This window comes from Pieris brassicae, chromosome 11 (assembly GCF_905147105.1).
Source record: "Pieris brassicae chromosome 11, ilPieBrab1.1, whole genome shotgun sequence".
NCBI classification, from domain to species: Eukaryota; Metazoa; Arthropoda; class Insecta; order Lepidoptera; family Pieridae; genus Pieris; species Pieris brassicae.
Window position 1 is genome coordinate 8,597,078 of NC_059675.1, and position 18,474 is coordinate 8,615,551.

The 18,474-nt window shown below is 32.5% G+C and overlaps 1 protein-coding gene across 9 annotated transcripts in view; it reads right to left on the reverse strand.

Moving 5' to 3' along the window:
• Window positions 1–473: 473 nt before the first annotated feature.
• The window catches only part of LOC123716729 (solute carrier family 12 member 4), a 165,126-nt gene continuing 147,125 nt past the window's right edge, over window positions 474–18,474 (reverse strand). For 7 of the 9 annotated variants that reach the window (XM_045672602.1, XM_045672603.1, XM_045672608.1 and 4 more), the window contains 20 exons: window positions 16,840–16,904; window positions 13,718–13,978; window positions 13,451–13,636; window positions 12,785–13,020; window positions 12,555–12,708; window positions 12,167–12,353; window positions 11,931–12,087; window positions 11,064–11,276; window positions 10,742–10,921; window positions 10,537–10,656; window positions 10,031–10,224; window positions 9,752–9,920; window positions 9,386–9,575; window positions 8,561–8,776; window positions 8,266–8,373; window positions 8,056–8,109; window positions 7,324–7,467; window positions 6,338–6,507; window positions 5,809–5,948; window positions 474–4,175 (listed from right to left, as the gene is read on the reverse strand). In XM_045672602.1, coding sequence (XP_045528558.1) covers window positions 4,084–4,175; window positions 5,809–5,948; window positions 6,338–6,507; window positions 7,324–7,467; window positions 8,056–8,109; window positions 8,266–8,373; window positions 8,561–8,776; window positions 9,386–9,575; window positions 9,752–9,920; window positions 10,031–10,224; window positions 10,537–10,656; window positions 10,742–10,921; window positions 11,064–11,276; window positions 11,931–12,087; window positions 12,167–12,353; window positions 12,555–12,708; window positions 12,785–13,020; window positions 13,451–13,636; window positions 13,718–13,978; window positions 16,840–16,904 — 3,236 coding nt within the window. In that variant the 3' untranslated portion in view covers window positions 474–4,083. The remainder of the gene's footprint in view (window positions 4,176–5,808; window positions 5,949–6,337; window positions 6,508–7,323; window positions 7,468–8,055; window positions 8,110–8,265; window positions 8,374–8,560; window positions 8,777–9,385; window positions 9,576–9,751; window positions 9,921–10,030; window positions 10,225–10,536; window positions 10,657–10,741; window positions 10,922–11,063; window positions 11,277–11,930; window positions 12,088–12,166; window positions 12,354–12,554; window positions 12,709–12,784; window positions 13,021–13,450; window positions 13,637–13,717; window positions 13,979–16,839; window positions 16,905–18,474) is intronic. The other 2 variants (XM_045672609.1, XM_045672607.1) reach the window with 2 other exon arrangements.

The window sequence follows — 18,474 nt, forward strand, 5'->3', positions numbered from 1 at the left end:
ATATAATCAGATATTTTAATGAAGAAATATATTTTGTGAGTCTTGTAAGTTTTTTAAATAAAAACAAAATAGAAAAAAACATAAAGTTGTCATTAATCCCTTTAGTTTTCTAAATCCTTTAATAGGTTATGTAGATGTGGCCCTATCTTTTATCGACGCAAATCCGGGTTTTGCAGTATGTAGTTACACTTATAACATATAACACTTTTAATATTTAATTTGTAAAATTAACAACTTCAACTTGAAACCTTAAAAAACTCTTAATTTCATATAAATGTTACTTGTTGAAAAAAATTATTGGTTTTCTGTGCAAACTGTTACACAGACACAATAAAGCAAATATGTTTCACATAAAATAAAATCCAGAATCCGGATATAACATCTTTAATAAACTAAGTGTTTAACCACTATACTGTGGATATGGGAAGGCAAGAAGTATAAGGAAATTATAATAAAACTAAGAAATAAATTTAATTACTTTATTATATTTATAACATTTCCTTATTTTAGAATGTAATCACTGAATCAATCTAATTATCTAGAGTTATTATTTGAAAAGGTATTTTTAATAATTTCTTAGCTTATTCAGTGGAAATAGATTTTCACACTTTAGACAATAATTATTAATTTTCTTAATAGTTTAAAATATTGTATAATAACAAAATCTATATAAAATAAAAATAACGCAGTGTCAAAATATGGCATAATTTAAAATACGAATGTTCAAACTACAAATAACAATATTATATATTTAGGGTTATTTTTCAGAACATCGGATCGGTGACCCAACATCTTTGAATAGGCACGGCCGTCTTTATATACGTTTATCAAATCAGTTGTTTTGGTAAGGGGAAGTATTTCTAATCAAGATTGCGTAAAGAGACTTTGCTTAAGGGCCATGAACGAAAACTATAAGTAAGAATGTTTTACGTTTCCAATACAAGTAGGTACAGCAATTGCAATTTTAATTAGTTATTGTTGAAAGTGAAAACAGAAATAACATAAAGTATGAATTGTATTTTTATAGCCATATGTTGTATCACAGCGGCACTAGCTTGATCGATCTTTGATTTAGTCGGCTCAATTCAATCTAATTAGGGCTTTCTTTTTAACAATACATTTTACAGAATAGGTACAATAAACAGATGACTTCGTTACTATTACCTACTTAAACACGTCTAAATTATGAATTTCTTTAAGAAACACCTTACTTTCATTTCATGATACTAATAGCACTGAAAACTGATTGTGATAGCATTGTGCTTTTAATAATTCAGATCCTGTAACCGTGACGTCTTTAGTATTAAAACATACGTATTGTTAAGAAAGTAATGTTGGACAGAACTCAATAGAAAGTATTTTTTTTAAATACCATTAAATTACCACATTGTGCTAATTTCTACACAATATTTATATTTTCTACGGTATGTCAGGTACCTATAAGCATAGAAGTGATTTGAAGGCAAAGTAACTTTCACATTTGTCACACTTAAACATTAATCGATGCATTAAAGCGAACTTCAAATTAACAGCAGATTGCGTTGTTGGTTATCATATTATTATGATGGTCGTAAAAATCAATACGAAATAAATGTTGAATTATGCAGCAATAATCAACATTTGAAGCGTAAGCGTAATCTCATTTATGGGTTAACGTGTTATATTTCTCTTGCTTACCTAAACAATAAATTTTATGATAATTCCTTCACAAATATCTCTATTTATTAATTTGCTTTGCGTGATAAAAGTTTGAAGGAAGTAGTAATTAGGAAAATTTCATTTATAAGCTCTTTAGTTTAAAATAAACTATTGTATGTTATACTTTTGTCAATTTACCACATTTTCATAAAATTATTTACGGTAAAAATCACTTAGTGATAATTTATTTTACTCGAAGTAAAATAGTTATTTGTTTTAGGAATTAAATAGAATAGCATTCACCTACTTTAGGTACTTAACTTGATTAAGATATTTTTTAATATTTGAATTTTTTAATAATTATATTATTATGTTTTCTTTAATAATTATCTAAAGGCAAAATGCATCATAAAGGCTAAAGCCGCTTCGTAGACTTTGTGAATATTGAAGAATATAACATAGGTATGCCAAGTAGATTAGAAAATAATGTCACATCTTTAAGTTATACGTACAAATTTTTGTGTATATAACGATAAATTATCATCCATATAATTTACCAGCTGGAAAAAATAGTTAGACAAATAGAATCATGATGAATTCACGCAAACAAGGCAAAGTAAGTAGATCGAATACGTAATATAACTCGTCCTGAAGATGTTTGATTTGTGATCTCTACAAGAACACTAATAAAGATAGAAATATTACTATTTACCTTATTACCATTCTATGAGTATGATTTCTACAAAAAGTGATATCATGCTGATGCCTTACATATCTAATATTCGCTTGAATCTAATCAACTAGAATCTTCAAATGTCAACCAATATTACTTAAAATTATCATCTTATTTTCTATTTTTTTTACAACATCAATACTTAGTTTGGCAGTCATCTAACGCTCTTTGCATATAAGAATGATTTAAACTAAGTAAATAAATTGACGTTTTTTAATTTAATCCAACTCTTTCTTATTGGTAAGTTAACTGCGATGCTACTGGCAGTTGTTTGCCATTATGACTTAAAAGATTCTGAGCAACACACCTCAGAATACAGAATACTAGTTTCTTATGAAGAGTAATTATGCTTATCTTTGAAGCAATAAATGTTTGTACAAGGTCTTCATCTTTAAAGTTACCTCAAATATACTTAGAAAAGTTTTGGAATGTTATTGATATCTCTGAAGGTAGAGTTTAACAATCTTATTTTTAGGTATAGTTTAGGTACTTTTACTAATAGATAACCTATAGACAAATACAATTAAGATTATTAGATAATCCAGTTATCTTAGGCTATTCTATTTCTGCTTAAAACTAGAAGATATTCTGCCACAATGAATTAATCTTACAAAATGACAAAACGGTATATAAACGATCACAGTAAGAAATCTTCTAACTACGCGAATGTGCGCAAAAAGTTTATGAGTTAAACACTAAAGTTACGTGTTGTCATCTAAAGATAAAGAGACCTGCGTAAATTTTCAAGTAAAACTTTGCATATAATAATTTTCTAATTCATTATGAATCTATCTGCCAATAACATTAAAACATGTATGTAACTTTTCGTACGTAAAACGTAGTACTATTTTATTTGCTTTATTTCATAGTCGTAATACATACAGTAGTGTACGGATGTCAGATAGTTCTAATAAGCAAAGATAGCCCTTTGTAGGCTAACATTTTTGGCTAAGATTTAATTAACAATAAAAATGTATTATCATTTAAGGAGTCACTTTGGCCGTTGAAGAATATTTTTGCCAGTTAATTTATCTGTTCCAAAATATTATATGTTACTTTCTTATTAATGTACCTAGTTCGTGAATATTGGAACCAGCCTTAAAATGACTAGATTGAGTAGTCCAATCCTTTTCATGTTTCATTGGATAAATAAATGTTATTCTCAGTCCAAATATTATTTTAAAGTTGAGCAGACGTCTTAAGAACAGAATTAGTATTTACATTAAATACAGAATTCATAAGATTGTAAATTCTAAATCTATAAAATAGCTATTCTTAAAATCGATAGAAAAAATAAAGGAAGGATAGTATAACAATCGTAAAATTAAAAACGATATGGCATATCTGTAACAAATGTATCGCTACTCGCTAGACTATAACAAAACCAACTTATAACTAGATCTAAGTAAGGCTCCTTGTTACAATAAGTAATTCAATTTACTTAAATTTCCTACACAGACAGAAAATACACAACACTAAGACTTCATAACAAATCCATCTAACAAAACTTACACGTTCAATTGCGGTATATTTTAAATGAAATCAGTATCAAGTAAATTCTGCAAAATGCTGACTTTACATTATTTTTTAAAGTTAAATAATTTAATCATTAAGGAATATAATACGTTATTTTGAAGTCATTTCGTGAAGTATCTAAAAATGCACGAAATGGGATATTGCCTTTTCGAAATACAGATTAGAAGGCAACATATTCACGAGTAAATGGTGATCACCTCCCGACCCCCGCCACGTACCATTAAAACCTTTTCTAATCCCTCAGTTAACACCTCTAGGAACTCCATATCTGTAAATTATAAATAAATAGTATTTACTACATTAAACATACAACCGTTTTTTTATCAGGACAGGAGTAGTAGCTAGATGTTATGGAATGTTAAAATATTCTTAAATAAATATTGGACAAATATAGTTTATATTGCTACCTATAAGTGATCATAAAACCTCTTATTATTTTCTATACTTTAAGTTGTTTATACATTTATTTTAATAAAAGGTTCATAGAATACTGTAAAGATATGCGAATGTTTTGTTCACTCTTGGTAATAAGTAAATATTAGGTCTTTACATATATGAAATTGGCGTTTTGTCGTACTGGCCACTTTGACCTCAAATACCTCCTCTTTGGTTAGGAATTTCAAATTCAAATTTGTACAGCTATTTACTCATGTATTTGTGCTTCGATGACCGTCATTCATTTGTTTTTTTTCTTCTGTTTTTTTCTGTTTGCGTCACTTATTTTACAAAATGGAAAACTTAAAGTATCGCATTATGTTCGTACTCGTGTACGAGTTCCGCCGTGGCACTAGTGCTGCGGAAACGACTCGAAGGGTGAATGATGTATATGGCGGTCATGTTGCAAAAGAAAACACAGTTCGTTTTTGGTTCCAACGTTTTCGTTCTGGAAATTTCGACCTGCAGAACAAGCCCCGTGGACGGCCTGAGACCCAAGTTGATAATGAAGTATTGAAGGCTAATGTGGAAGCAGATCCATCGCAAACCACGTCCGAGTTAGCTGCAGGCTGCGGTGTTAGTGATAAAACTGTTTTAATTCACTTGAAGCAAATTGGGAAGATTAAAAAGCTTGAAAGGTGGGTACCTCACGAATTGACTGAAGCAAACCGGAAAACGCGCGTCGACTGCTGCGTTACATTACTGAACCGGCACAATAATGAAGGTATTTTAAACCGAATCATTACCTGTGATGAAAAATGGATTCTTTACGATAATCGGAAGCGCTCAGCGCAATGGTTGGATCCTGGCCAGCCAGCCAAATTCTACCCCAAGCGAAAATTAACCCCAAAAAAGTTACTTGTAAGCGTTTGGTGGACTAGTGCCGGTATTGTTCATTGCAGTTTTCTCAAATCTGGCCAGACTATTACGGCTGATGTCTATTGTCAGCAATTGCAAATCATGATGGAAAAGCTAGCGGCTAAACAACCTAGGCTGGTCAATCGCTCCACGCCACTTCACGACAACGCTAGACCACACACTGCACAACAGACGGCTACCAAATTAGAAGAGCTTCAATTGGAATGTCTAAGACATCCTCCATACTCCCCGGACCTTGCTCCTACAGATTACCATTTTTTTCGAAATTTGGACAACTTCTTGCAAGGGAAAAAAATTAACTCTGATGGGGCAGTCCAAATCGCCTTCACAGACTTTATTGATTCCCGTACGACTGGTTTTTTTAGTGAAGGGATCAATGAACTATCTATGAGATGGCAAAAGTGCATAGAAAACAATGGTTCATACTTTGATTAATTAAATATGTTATATTTAAAAATATTCGACTTTTTGTTCCTCCCATACAAAACGCCAATTTCATATGTAAGGACCTAATATTACCGATTTACCACGGTTTGAGCTATTTATTCTAGGTAACAGAAGTTATGGAGTAAGTTATAATGACTTACAGTTTGATTCCCTTTCAAGTTTGGTGTCACGAGGAGGACCAGGCAGGTTAAGTATGACTAATTGTGCGTCATGGGATCGAGACACGATAACTTCGTTTAATTTTACCGCTGTGTGCATGCGTCGAACTGTACCCTCATCACTGAAAGTTTGAAGGAATTGTTATATTTTATTTATATTCATACGTTTTTGAGGCATTCTTTATAAACTTCTGCTAGTAAAAGTACGCTCCTCAAGGAAATGTATTATTCATTACAGTATAAATTTATAATTTTTGGTCAATGTAACCTTCACTGTACCAATATGATTTACACAAAATTAATGATAAGAGTTTTGATTTATGATAGAAACGTAAATAATTGGAAATTGTTTCATTTTAAAATTTACTTAGTCTTATTAATTTAGACCTAACCCAGAGTAGACCTATTCATTAGTCACTGACTATGTCGCAAGATTTCCGTTAAAGGGCGTTAAGTTAAGTTAAGGAACAGTAATGTTATTATTAGCGGTATTAAAAAGTACAAAACTTACGGTGTAATACTTGTCAAATTAGGTTTAGAGTTGAGTGCGTCACCATTAGCGTTGCCATCTTTCTTTTCAGCGTCCGGAGGTGGCGAAGGAGCTCCCTCACACTGTGAGTTTTCAGCAGACGAGTCCCACATTGAATCAATTATGTGCAACAAACTACTTCGAAAGTCATCCTATTGTTGTTCCATTTCAACAATTCATCGGTTTGTTTCGTCGAGCGCCGCGGAGTTGCACATAATAGATTCAAGGCGAATGAAACACGGGATGTCATATATTATTTAAATTGCAAATCGATAGCTGTCTACGAACATCAAAACATTCATTCTACTATGTGAAATGAACCAAAGAAAAGTGAACTATAAAGTGAATGACCAAACATATGACCACCGTGTGTAAATTCGCTAGGACCCGCTATATTATGTTGATGATTAAATTAAAATTGATGATAAATAAACTGTGCAGGCTTGCAATAAAAGTGCTAATGATGTGAATGCAAACAAGAACATATTTATTATTACTCTCTGCATTTACAACATTAACATTACTTTCTTATAAAATAGATTATATTGTATATCATCTATTTTGTAAGGATAATAGTTCGCTTAACGCTGTGAAGGGCATTGTTAAATATTTATTTAAATAAAAATGAGAGCCGCATTATAATACGCTTTACAGCAGTGGCAAATTATTAAATTAAAATCTGCTTTGTACACACAGAATTAAGCATGCTCCATTGATAAATGACATTAAATAAACTTAACAAGTGTGTTGATAAAGTGGGTCGTTTAAGTACTAGACAATTCAGATACACATTTCGATCATTAGATTTTAGACGTATAAAATTTCACCCAGTTTTTTCCTTCCATATACAGCCTTTTAATATTATTTGTTTTAATAAATGTTTTGTAAATTGAATTACAAAACCTTATGAAGCTATATCTTTTTATGAAGCGTATATTTCGGTAGTAACACAACTAAGCATTAATCACCTTGTCATCGTGTTCCTTTTCGTCACTGTCAGCTAAAGGAGGGGATGGTGCATCGTTTAGATTCGGTTCGCTGCCTGGATCTGCAAATCGTACTTTGCTTGCTGTCTTAATATCAGCGTGGTGATGGTCAACTATGGCTTGCACCTGTGTAAATATAATCCACGTAATTCCACATATAAATAATTTAATTATTATCTAATACAAGCACGTCTAATAGGTATATTAGGTAGATAGTGAATTTAACCATGCTTTATAAAGATAAATATTTCAATTGTTGGTGGCAAATGTTTTTAATATTTTATTTTCAGGCTTTAATAATTATCATTCGAAACATATCAAAAACCCTGCATCTGAATTTGCGTAAATTTCGGAGACTCCAATTAATATGTTCCTATATAAATAACGAAGGTTTATTTAACAAATATATATACATATTGACAGCGAAGAAAAAACAACATATTTACAAAAAGCTTAACATCAAAAGCAGTCTGTGCTTTGCTATAATAAATAAATATAATTATATAAATAGGGAAATGCTAAATGAATGCTGGTTATCGTTAATGTGCAATCACTCACAAGACGGAATAGCGTCGTACTGTGATGGTCTACGTTAAAAGCATTATTTTTACACATCGAGTCTAAAGGTAAAATCGAAGATCGACAAAAAACAGAAACTAAGATGGGTATTAATGATATTTAAAAAGAAGTGGACGTAAGGGTTGGGTATTTTACCAGAGGTAACTTTTCCTCAGCGGTTTGGTCACGATAGTCCACCAAATTTTGCATCTGTGTTAGCAGCGACAGAATAATAAGGTCATTATTATATTATTACGAACACATTTATACTTATATAGCAAGTGTCAAGTGATATGGACAACATTACAGGTTAGCTTAGTGTTAGTGAGGATACAGTTTCTGAGTATTTAAGTAGGTAATAATTACCATTCCCATAGTCTCCTTCTTGTTTAGTCTTAGTTCGCGCAGCATCTGGTTTCGTTGTTCCATCATTAAAGTGCGTTCGTATGTGTATGCGGAAATGTCGCTGTCGGTCTGAAATTTATTTATAATTTGTTGAGTGCACAACGTTATAATTACAATCACAAATGGATTTAAGATATCATTTGAATTTTCGACTTCTATTACTTGCCGAATGTTTTTGAAATACGTGTCTCGGTGTATGTAGTAGTATAAAGCATATTAAATCTAGTTTTTCTAGCTTCAAGTTATACAACCTTACCATTTCTACAACTTCGACTTCTGCTTCTAATCTTAGTTGATACAGGAACATTTTAAGGTCTTTTTTCATTTGAATCGAGTTATCCTCCATTTGCGCTACAGTGAAAATACGCATTTTACAGTTTTTCCACGTACGGTGTTGTTTGAGTAAGAAAGGCAATAACATCAACATGCCGCCGTCGTGAACTATCCACCAGATATCGATGTTACCAGATATCTACAAATATATGATACATTGGGTTAATTGTTTGGCTAACAGAGTCACAAAACTACATTTTTGTGAAAAAGGAGTGAAAACTTCAGCCAAAGCGTATCAAGATACAGTCTTGGATCATATTCTGAAACATCTCAGCAATAAACTTTTTAAATATATACGGTGGACTTTCCAGCAGGATTCTGCACCTGGTCACAAGGTACGAACTACGCAAGCCTGACTTGAAACCAACGTTCCGGACTTTATAAAGGCCGGAACGTTGGTTCCAAAGCTCAAGACTGGCCCTCACCTAGCCCAGACCTCAACCCATTAGACTTTAAATTATTGTCAGTTTTAGAGGACATGGCTTGCTCTAAACGACACGGCGACATTTAGTCTCTCAAAAATCTTTGGAGCTAGCAGTGGCGAAATTTCCCTTGGAAACAGCGCGAATCTATAGATTGGTGGCCAAACAGATTATAAAAGCCCGTATAAAAGCGTAAATTTTATTTATTGCAGACACTTTTTATTTTAATAATATTACATTAATTACTTCATTTAAAAAAAATGCTTAGTCATTTATAACAGAACTTGTGTTTGGACTAGGTATACTTATCTTAAAGTCAAATTTACCTTTTCAGTTGAATCAGGAAAGAAGTTGATGCCTTTAGGTACAAGCATGGCCATTCTTGCAGCTGTGACAGCTCGGACAGTGTGCAGGAAGACATGCCAAGTGCGATCATCTTCAGACTGTCGCCAGCCGTACGGCCAACCAACAATTACTGTATTGGGCTTCAAGCCTCCTAAACCAGTAGTTTGGACGCTGAAAGAAAAGAGATTATTTAAGATTAGATTATGTAACTACTAAAATGTATGCAAAGGAACAGTTAAGGTTTTAGCTATCGATAATTACAATTGAAATATGAAAATCTAAATTCCAACTGTTTTGTCTATAATATTACCAGTAGCTGTATTATATGATTGAGATATTATACTCACAAATGACTTAGTCCGTCAGCAATGCTATTAGCTACGAGCACATCGGTGAACCCTTTAACTTTCTCTTCTTCCATGCATTTACGCAGATTCTGCTTAGCTGTCGAAGCCTCTCCAGCTCGTCGGGTGAAGTCACCACCAAGGACCGATACGCATACCGCTAAACCTTTGCCTGAAGCAAACACAAATTGTGTTTTTTATTATTATTAAACTGTGAATCAGTCTAAGAATAAAACCCTTGTTCAGTAGTTTTTAACTAAATTTTGTACTCATATTGCTTACCAGCTTTTAATTGACTCGCAAATGCAAGCATCTTTCGGTATTTTGGGTTAAGATCCTCATTCAGTTTAGCAAGAACTAGTACTTGTGGACGCCAATTTTTGGTGTGTGGAGGCCCTTCCTCAAGACGAAGTAAAGAATATCGAGCAGCAGATAGCGCTAATCCCCGAAGACCATCGCCCCATTCTTTCTCAGCACTAAAAGGAAGAAACAAAATGATTCGAATTAATTCAGATGATTAAAATTTATTATAAGCTCTTTTTTACATTGCACATTGCAAATTGAATGCACTTTTAATTATGCGAATTAAAACACTCGTTTTTTTTAAGTTTTATTATATTTTTAATGTTGTTACTAAAAAAGTTACAAAATATTCTGATGTTTTCATATTATTCCCTGAATATAGAAGTGTAAGTGATGCGAAAGTATAGACTACGAAAATGGAGTAACCTTAAACTATAATAACACATTTAAGCAGCCTAATGCTTTTCTTTAATTCTAACACTTACCCTCGATATTCAATATATTTGTATACTACTCCCGCTAATCCCATAGCAATGAGTGCGTAAAACCATGAAGTCATAAACATAATTGAAATGCATAAAATCAAACCAGCAATTGATAGTGACCTAAAAATAAATACAATTTGTGTATAAAATATTTTATTTTCCAAGAATGCTTTATTTAATATTTATTTATATTAAATGTTATTACCAATGATAGTATTTGAATCTGGGTCGCCAGTTTGGAGTTTTTAGTAATGTCTGGAGAGCACATGCTAGGTTTACGAATCCGTAGCACATCAAGAAAAACATAGATAATAAAGGAGCCAAAATATCAACGTTTCCAAGCAGTATACCACATTGACATATAACCATCGTTAGAAGAAGAGCTCTGAAAAAATATAGTTGTGAATTTTGAAAGCAATTAAAAATTCTTGTGTTTGCTTTTTCAGTCAAATTTCATAAAATAATTTAAAAGATTAGGTTATTTTCTTTTTATATTTAAAATGCTTTAAAGTATAACAAAGAAGTACCGTGTTGGTTCGCCTCGACTCGATGATACAGCAAAAGGTGCAAGGAATGGTATAATTTCATCTTTGGCAATGGCTTGGAGTAACCGGGGAGCTCCAGTGAGAGATTGTAGACCAGCTCCAAGCGTTGAGAGGAAGGATCCAATTAGTATCACCCACTGATTGGGCCAGGCCATGTTAGCTACTACCAGTTTACCACCAATGGACTGGCCAAATCTAAAAAAAGTATTTTATTGTGATAAAAAAACTGATTGATAGTTATGAAATCTAGAAGGCTTGTTCTTAATCATGTTACATTTGTAGAATAGTAGTTTTTTTTTAGCCAAAATATAATAAAAAATACATTATGGTAGACAATATCAATAAGCAACTTGTGCTGGAAGAAGTTTTTAAGGGATATGCGAAGTTTGGTAATTCAAAAAGTGATGGTACTACAATAACATTAACTAACATAGACAAGTGGCTTAAAGAAGCGGGGATAATTGATGGAAAAAAAGTGTCCACTACAGATACAGCAATAATATTTCAAAGATTTAAATCAAAAACAATAAATTTTAAGCAATTCATGACCTTCATCGATAGCCTTTGTAAAGAATGTACTTCGAAGAATCACGAGGAAGTAATTTCTCAATTATCTTCAAGTGGAATTCCTGGAACATCTAACGCTACGAAAGCCGACACTTCAAATATAGTTTCCCGATTAACGGATGTTTCTAAATACACCGGAAGTCATAAAGAAAGATTTGATAAGCAAGGCAAAGGAAAAGGAAAATCTGGAAGAGAGGACGCCAGTGCTAATACTGGTTACGTGCAAGGATATAAACATAAAGACACTTATAATAAACAGAAAAAATGACTAAATTTTCTTACTTGTCACGAAGTAATAAATTGTCCACGGTTCCAGCAAATAACAAGACGGACGATAAATATACCACTGATGTTGTCAAAATAGCGCATATTGTTCCTATTGGTATACTTTTTTGAGCATCTGCTAAATCTCCAGAACGATTTGAACCAGCCATTATTCCTGTAAAAATAAATGTGTAATAACTCAGCCTGAAGTAGTTAATAATAGCCGTATAATAATTTAAATTTATGTTATTTACCAGTGACAGAAGGAAAGAATATTCCGATTAGAATGGGAAAAGTAGTCGAAAGATCTGCGAATATTTGATTAAATGTTGGACGTTCCATTTGTTCAATGTCATCGGGCTCTTTTCCATAAGCTATGTATTGTCCAAGTGTGAGAAACGAATCATATAAATTATCGAAAAAGACTCCGCTTGCCAGACCCTATAGAACACATACAATAAGTCACGTTTATTATATTTTCATTGTTTAGTGTGTATGACGAATGCTATATGGGTGGAAAAGGATGACAGACGGCAGGATCGTAACACGTACGACGTAGCATGGGTTATGGCTCATTCGGTTTTTGACTAAACTTTCGGGATAAAAACCGTAATTAATAAATATTTTGTGTATTTTTCTTACCTTAATGCCTTGAACAATACTGACTTCATGGGTTTGGTAGTAAGGATCGCAAGTATTATTAGGACAGAATATTTGCTCTAATTCACCGCCAAGACTTTTAGTACAGTTGTTGATATGAATGTCCTTTAATAATCGTTTACCTAGTACGCACATTCTGAAAAATACATTTTAACAAACGTAGAAATAAGACTAGGAGTTTTAATAATAGTTTAAAAGATTATATAACTCACTGCAGCTTGTCGTTCCCGTTAAAGTTAACAAAAATTCCGGCGTAAACGGCTGATATTGACAGGATTACGCAAGCGAGGGCGATTGTAGCAAATTTATTCACAAACTTTACTCCCACAAAGACAACCATTCCCATAATCAAAAGTAGTCCAGTTCCATACACTCGAAAGTTATTATACATTGCATCAGGGTCTTTAGTAAAATCTCCAAATATTGACATCCACGGTGCCATGTATGTCTAGAAGAAAAAGGTCCGATAAAAATGTGTCCGTTTGAGTAAAGGGAGATCTAAAATTTATTAAAATTAAATTAATAGGTTTGTAGTTTTTTTATACTTTACCACCTTCAGGCAACATTAGTTAATTGAGGCATAACTTAATGCGGATGCGAATAAGGGCTTCATTGGCCGTGAAGTCTAATTAATTAATCAATAGATTATTCACATGCGTATATTGTAGTTTTACAGCAGAGCCTCGGGACGATATTTGAATTGTTAGAGAATCAAACACTGTCAAAATCAGGGTGCCATAGTTAATATTGTGCATTAATTTGTTTCTGGTGAGTCTTGCCTACCATTAGCCTTATACGAAATTTTGGTTAGACAATTATGAATAAAACTAAAAATAGAGTTTAAAAAAAAACTGTATTTTTTAATCTTATATGCGTACCAATACAATTTCAACAGCACCAACGATATACATGGCTGCAGCAAGTGTTGTCCCAGTATAGAACAGCATGCCGACTGCACCTCCACATTCCGGGCCCAAAGATCGTCCAATCATAAAGTAGGAACCACCCGCTGGTACAACACCGTTCGTTGCGATTGCAGACATCGATATAGCCGTTAACATAGTCTAAAAAAATCGTACAATTACTTTTGAAAGCTCTTGAAAACTCTTATCAACCTATCATAAGATTTTTATAATATTACTTACCGTGCAGCAGCAAATGAGAACAATTAGGAAGCCTTGAATAGCCCCTGCTGTGCCAACAACCCAGGTAAGACGGATAAATAGGATAACACCGAAGATATTCTGAATACAAGGTAGGTAGACACCGATGAGAGTGCCCATCCGCGCTGGGGGAGCTGGTTTTGGTGCATCGGGATCAGCTGCGGAAGCCGTGGGTATTGTGTTGGAGTAGTCCGCCAGAGAACTGAGAAAGGTAGCTGCGCGTGGTCTGTCCTCGATTTCATCCTATAAAAAAATGAATACTTTTGTTATGGTTGCAAAGTTAATAAAATAGTATATGCTTTTTGTTTATAGCCCAATAAATGGAATAATTGACTATAAACCAGGTATAACACGATTAGTTTGTACTAAAATTTAAATAAAATTACACAAACAATTCTTATATAAAATGCGTTAATTTCAATAAAACTTGTTTAATGGATATGAACGCGAATTTATTATATTACTAGCACAACTCGACGTTTCGAGTGCTATTTAGCAATTATGGTGAGCCTGAGATAGACACATCGAATCGACAGAAAACCATTTAATAATGATATTAAATGGTTTTCATTCATTCAAGTATGAGCCTCAATGAGTGCATGTGCCATATTAACGCCACCCACCGACGCGAATTTGCTATATGATTCCGGGTAAATCACTTCATTATCTTCTTGTTGTTTAAAGAAGTTTTATTTCAATAAAAAAACATGTTAATGCCAATAACATATTAGTCACTTTAAATGGCTTACATGTAAAAAAAAGAATTTGAGTGGTTAAATATCAATGACATAAAACATTGTTGTTTGTAACAGGTACTCGTTTTATTATTTTTGTAAAGTATAATTTTTGGTACAGCCAATCAACACGTTTATAAATAACATTTAAAAATCAAGTACATAATTTTAAAATATATATATTTTAATCAAAATTTGAGTAAGAAGAAAAAGAAGAAGCAATTTCAAAGAAATGCCAATTAGTGATCTATACTCCCGATATCAGAAGGTTGAAAGGTTTACGAGGAAAGGTTTGGTTCCGGTATAACAGCGGACTTTTCGAGTTGGGTCTTTACTCGGGTCGTGTTAAGTGTTGTTATTTTATTCACATGCTATTCAGACTTCTGGCAAGTATACCATTTTATAACTAGATATACTCTTTAAATCTATGTATTTTTTTATTAGTGTAGTTTTTTATTTTATTACCACCGAGATAAAGGGTTTACCATAATAGGTAGCAGTTCTATCTTTAGTTAAATTTTTATTTAAAAAAAATACATTTTATAGATGACTTTAACTATCTACCACTGTACTCAGTTACAATAGCAGTCATCATTAAATTGTCTTTTATAATTGATCAAGGATAGTATTAAGAAAGAACGAACGAAATTAAATGCCTATAACTGAAAAACTGAATTATAATAGAAAAGGAGAAGACGTTAATTAGCTTTGAATTTAAACCGATTAAAATTGAATTACTATTTGGTTTTATTAATGGTTAACCTCTCTGAGTACCATTATAGGGTCCGTTGTAAGGCACAAACATTTTTTTTTAATTTGGAAGTATTGTACGATTTTTATAGAGCAATTTTAACATAACACACTAAGAACACGCGTTGACGTGGAATTAGGCTCAGTTCACGTCACATAACGACCGGCTCGAATAGAGCTCATTACTTCGCATTCGAACTTTCAGCCAATTTGTTGCAAGATTTAATAGTTAAACAACACTGTAAATACGAAGTTATAAGTGGACAATTACTCAGCTTAGTGTATTAATATTTTTTTGCTAATTTTAAATCAATAATATCTTAACTGTTCATTAGTTTTTGAAAAGTTTAAGCGGAATTCAATAATGTTAATTATACCTTTAGTTTGAATGAACGAACGGATATATTATACATGCACTCTTCAATAGGTATCCATTTCAGAATGCGCAAAAACTTCTGAAATGGCAAAATATTAAAACCGAAAAGTCAAAAAACTAACGCTGGGAATACATAAAATATGCAAAATCCTTTGCACGCTTTGAATAAAAAACGCAGAATCTTTGAAATTCATAAAACAGCAAAATGTCCGTCTGAGGTGCGCATAATTTAATCAAGACGTCGCACATTCAAGAAGGCTTGACCTCAAACGTCGTTCCTTATTGACAAAGCTCTCGTCTGGCCTTCCGCCGATGAGCGACCTCCAATGAAGGGTACTTTGACAATCTATTTAGGCCGATCGCTCAGCAGCTCGTACAAACAACCGGCCAGGTAAACGAGTGGCTTTAATTAAACTTCCAAACTGATACCACTCTCAATTACGTTCGCCCGTAATCCATTAATGTACACTGAGTTGAGCATTTTTATATTCATTAAAATGCCAACGTTTTCATTTTGTTCACGCTTCGTAGACTGAACATTTTCTTGGACAATTAAATAATGAGCCGTAAAGTAACCTTAGCGTTTATATGTTTAAGCTGGAATTAAAAGGGGAAAATACCGCAGTTTTAGTACATGAATTTTAGCAATAAGTAGTGTCTCTGTTAAAAAGATTGATTAAACTCAATTGAATAGACGCTGGTGCAATATATCATTTTTACATCTTTGTAAAATTGAAGAGCTACGTCGCGCGTCAGTAGCGCAGCTACTTGAGCTACGAGTGCTATGAGATCTATGGAACGTAGCAGGCACGTAATCCTAAATGGATTTTCAATAAAGCGCTCGATTTATTTCGATTTCGTCGTAATCCCTTCAAATTGGCTGTCGCAAACGTTATTTGGATGTCGTCAGATTCAACTCGATGACGTGAACATTTTAAAATCTACATTCAAAATTTATAAAGACTTTTTGAATAATTACACTAAATTTTATACAGTTTTCATCTCAGTTCAAATTGTTAGACTATTTTAATAAATTCAACGTTGTTTGATAAATATCCCGTTCTCATATGTACTTAACGTTTATATTGCAATTAAAATGTAGGCACGGATTAGATTGCTAGTTAAAGAATAAGGTTGATCTTACTGTCTTTAGATAACGAAAAACATTTGCAGTATTATTAAAGCAAAATAACCGCCAAAGGTTCATTTTTTTGTATTTAAAGATTTATTTTAATTTTACTTACATGGTAAAGGTACAGATTCGTGTCGCAACATTTATCTTTATCTTTTGCCAGGTCATCGGTATCTCCTGAAACAATTACACAAGTTGTATTAGTTTACCAGTAATATCAATGTATGTTGGGCCCCTACTGGGCGGAGCAGATTTCAGTATCTGTTTTGTTACTAATTAAAGAAGTAAAACAATGAAACTTAACAGTGGAACATGTTGTTTCGCCGGGCATAGAATGCCATATACGCGTTTACTGCGTATGGAAATAAGGTTTCGTAGTTAAATATTATATTTACGCCACTTTTTACAAAATAAAAGAATTATAAAAATATATAATGCGTTATGTATTGAAACGCTGAAAAATAATATTTTTTTAATTTAGTTTTAATTTATCCAAGTTATAGTGGTAACGGTGTATGTGTAACTATAACACAGTCACCAGTCATGGTTTAAATAATAAGCGTACACACTAATATAAACTTTGGAAAGATTTTCCAGTTGATAAATTGAAGCTGAGAAGCATGACCATCTTGATCGATTCGAGATGGAGTTAAAACTAGTTGGGAGTTGTGAAGTTGTCCCCCCAGGGGTGGTGAGGCTTTGGCAGGCCACTATTACTTACACAACACAAGTAGGTCGTATTTATGACAAAATTTTAAGCCATTTCGAACTCAGCTTAGTTTCGAATTGCAATGCATTTCTTTTGCAGGCAATGCCCAGATTGATCCAATTCTGAGAGCTAATTGCAGATTGAAGTATAAGTTCTTAGTATTAATTTGTAATTTTATAATGTAGGGTAGCATTTAAACAGGAACGTTTCAAGGCAAACGTTTCTCTTATTTTCATGACAAAAGTTCAGACCTTTACCTACCAATGTTAAAGTTACATTAAAAAAAACAAAATTACTATCTAGTAAATAATAATTATAGAGTTAATTTTAATTCTTATAATTATAGATGGCAAATATAAGTAAGTGACATTATATATAAAATATATATTCATTCACGATATTGGATGAAAAGCAATTAATCAATCATAGGATTACAAGCAATCTGGAGAAATGTTATTCACATAAGCGTAAAAGATCTTCATTATTTTGGAGTAATTTTAAGCTTAACTTTTGTGATGAAGGAACGAGTGGTTTATATATATTTCACGTATAACAAAAAAGTAATTATAAAATTATACTAATATAATGAAATCATGTATCCACTAAACCTATGAGTAGAAAATAAAAAAAGTAAAAAGAAATCAGCAAAATAAATATTATTTTCTAAGTTCTAAACGCTCAGTTAATTGGGTTTCTGTGTTGGTGACGTTAGGCTTTGTGGTGCTGCCGAGTTTTTATAAAACATTCAACAAATATTTTTCTCGTGCCTACGATACCTAAAAGTTTTAAATGAAGCTTTGTTAGTATATTGTTGAAACATTATATAATATGGTAAAAGTTGTTAGTGGGATTATGTACATAGGTACAATTGTTTTTTTTTTATAAATTGACACGATGTACTGAGTTTAACCTATTTGAATATAATTAGAGAATTTTATAAATAGACACAAAAACACTATTTAACTTGCGTACATGAAGGATTAATGATTTAGTTAAATACTTATTAATGTTAATAGCACAGTGAAATGCTATTAATTG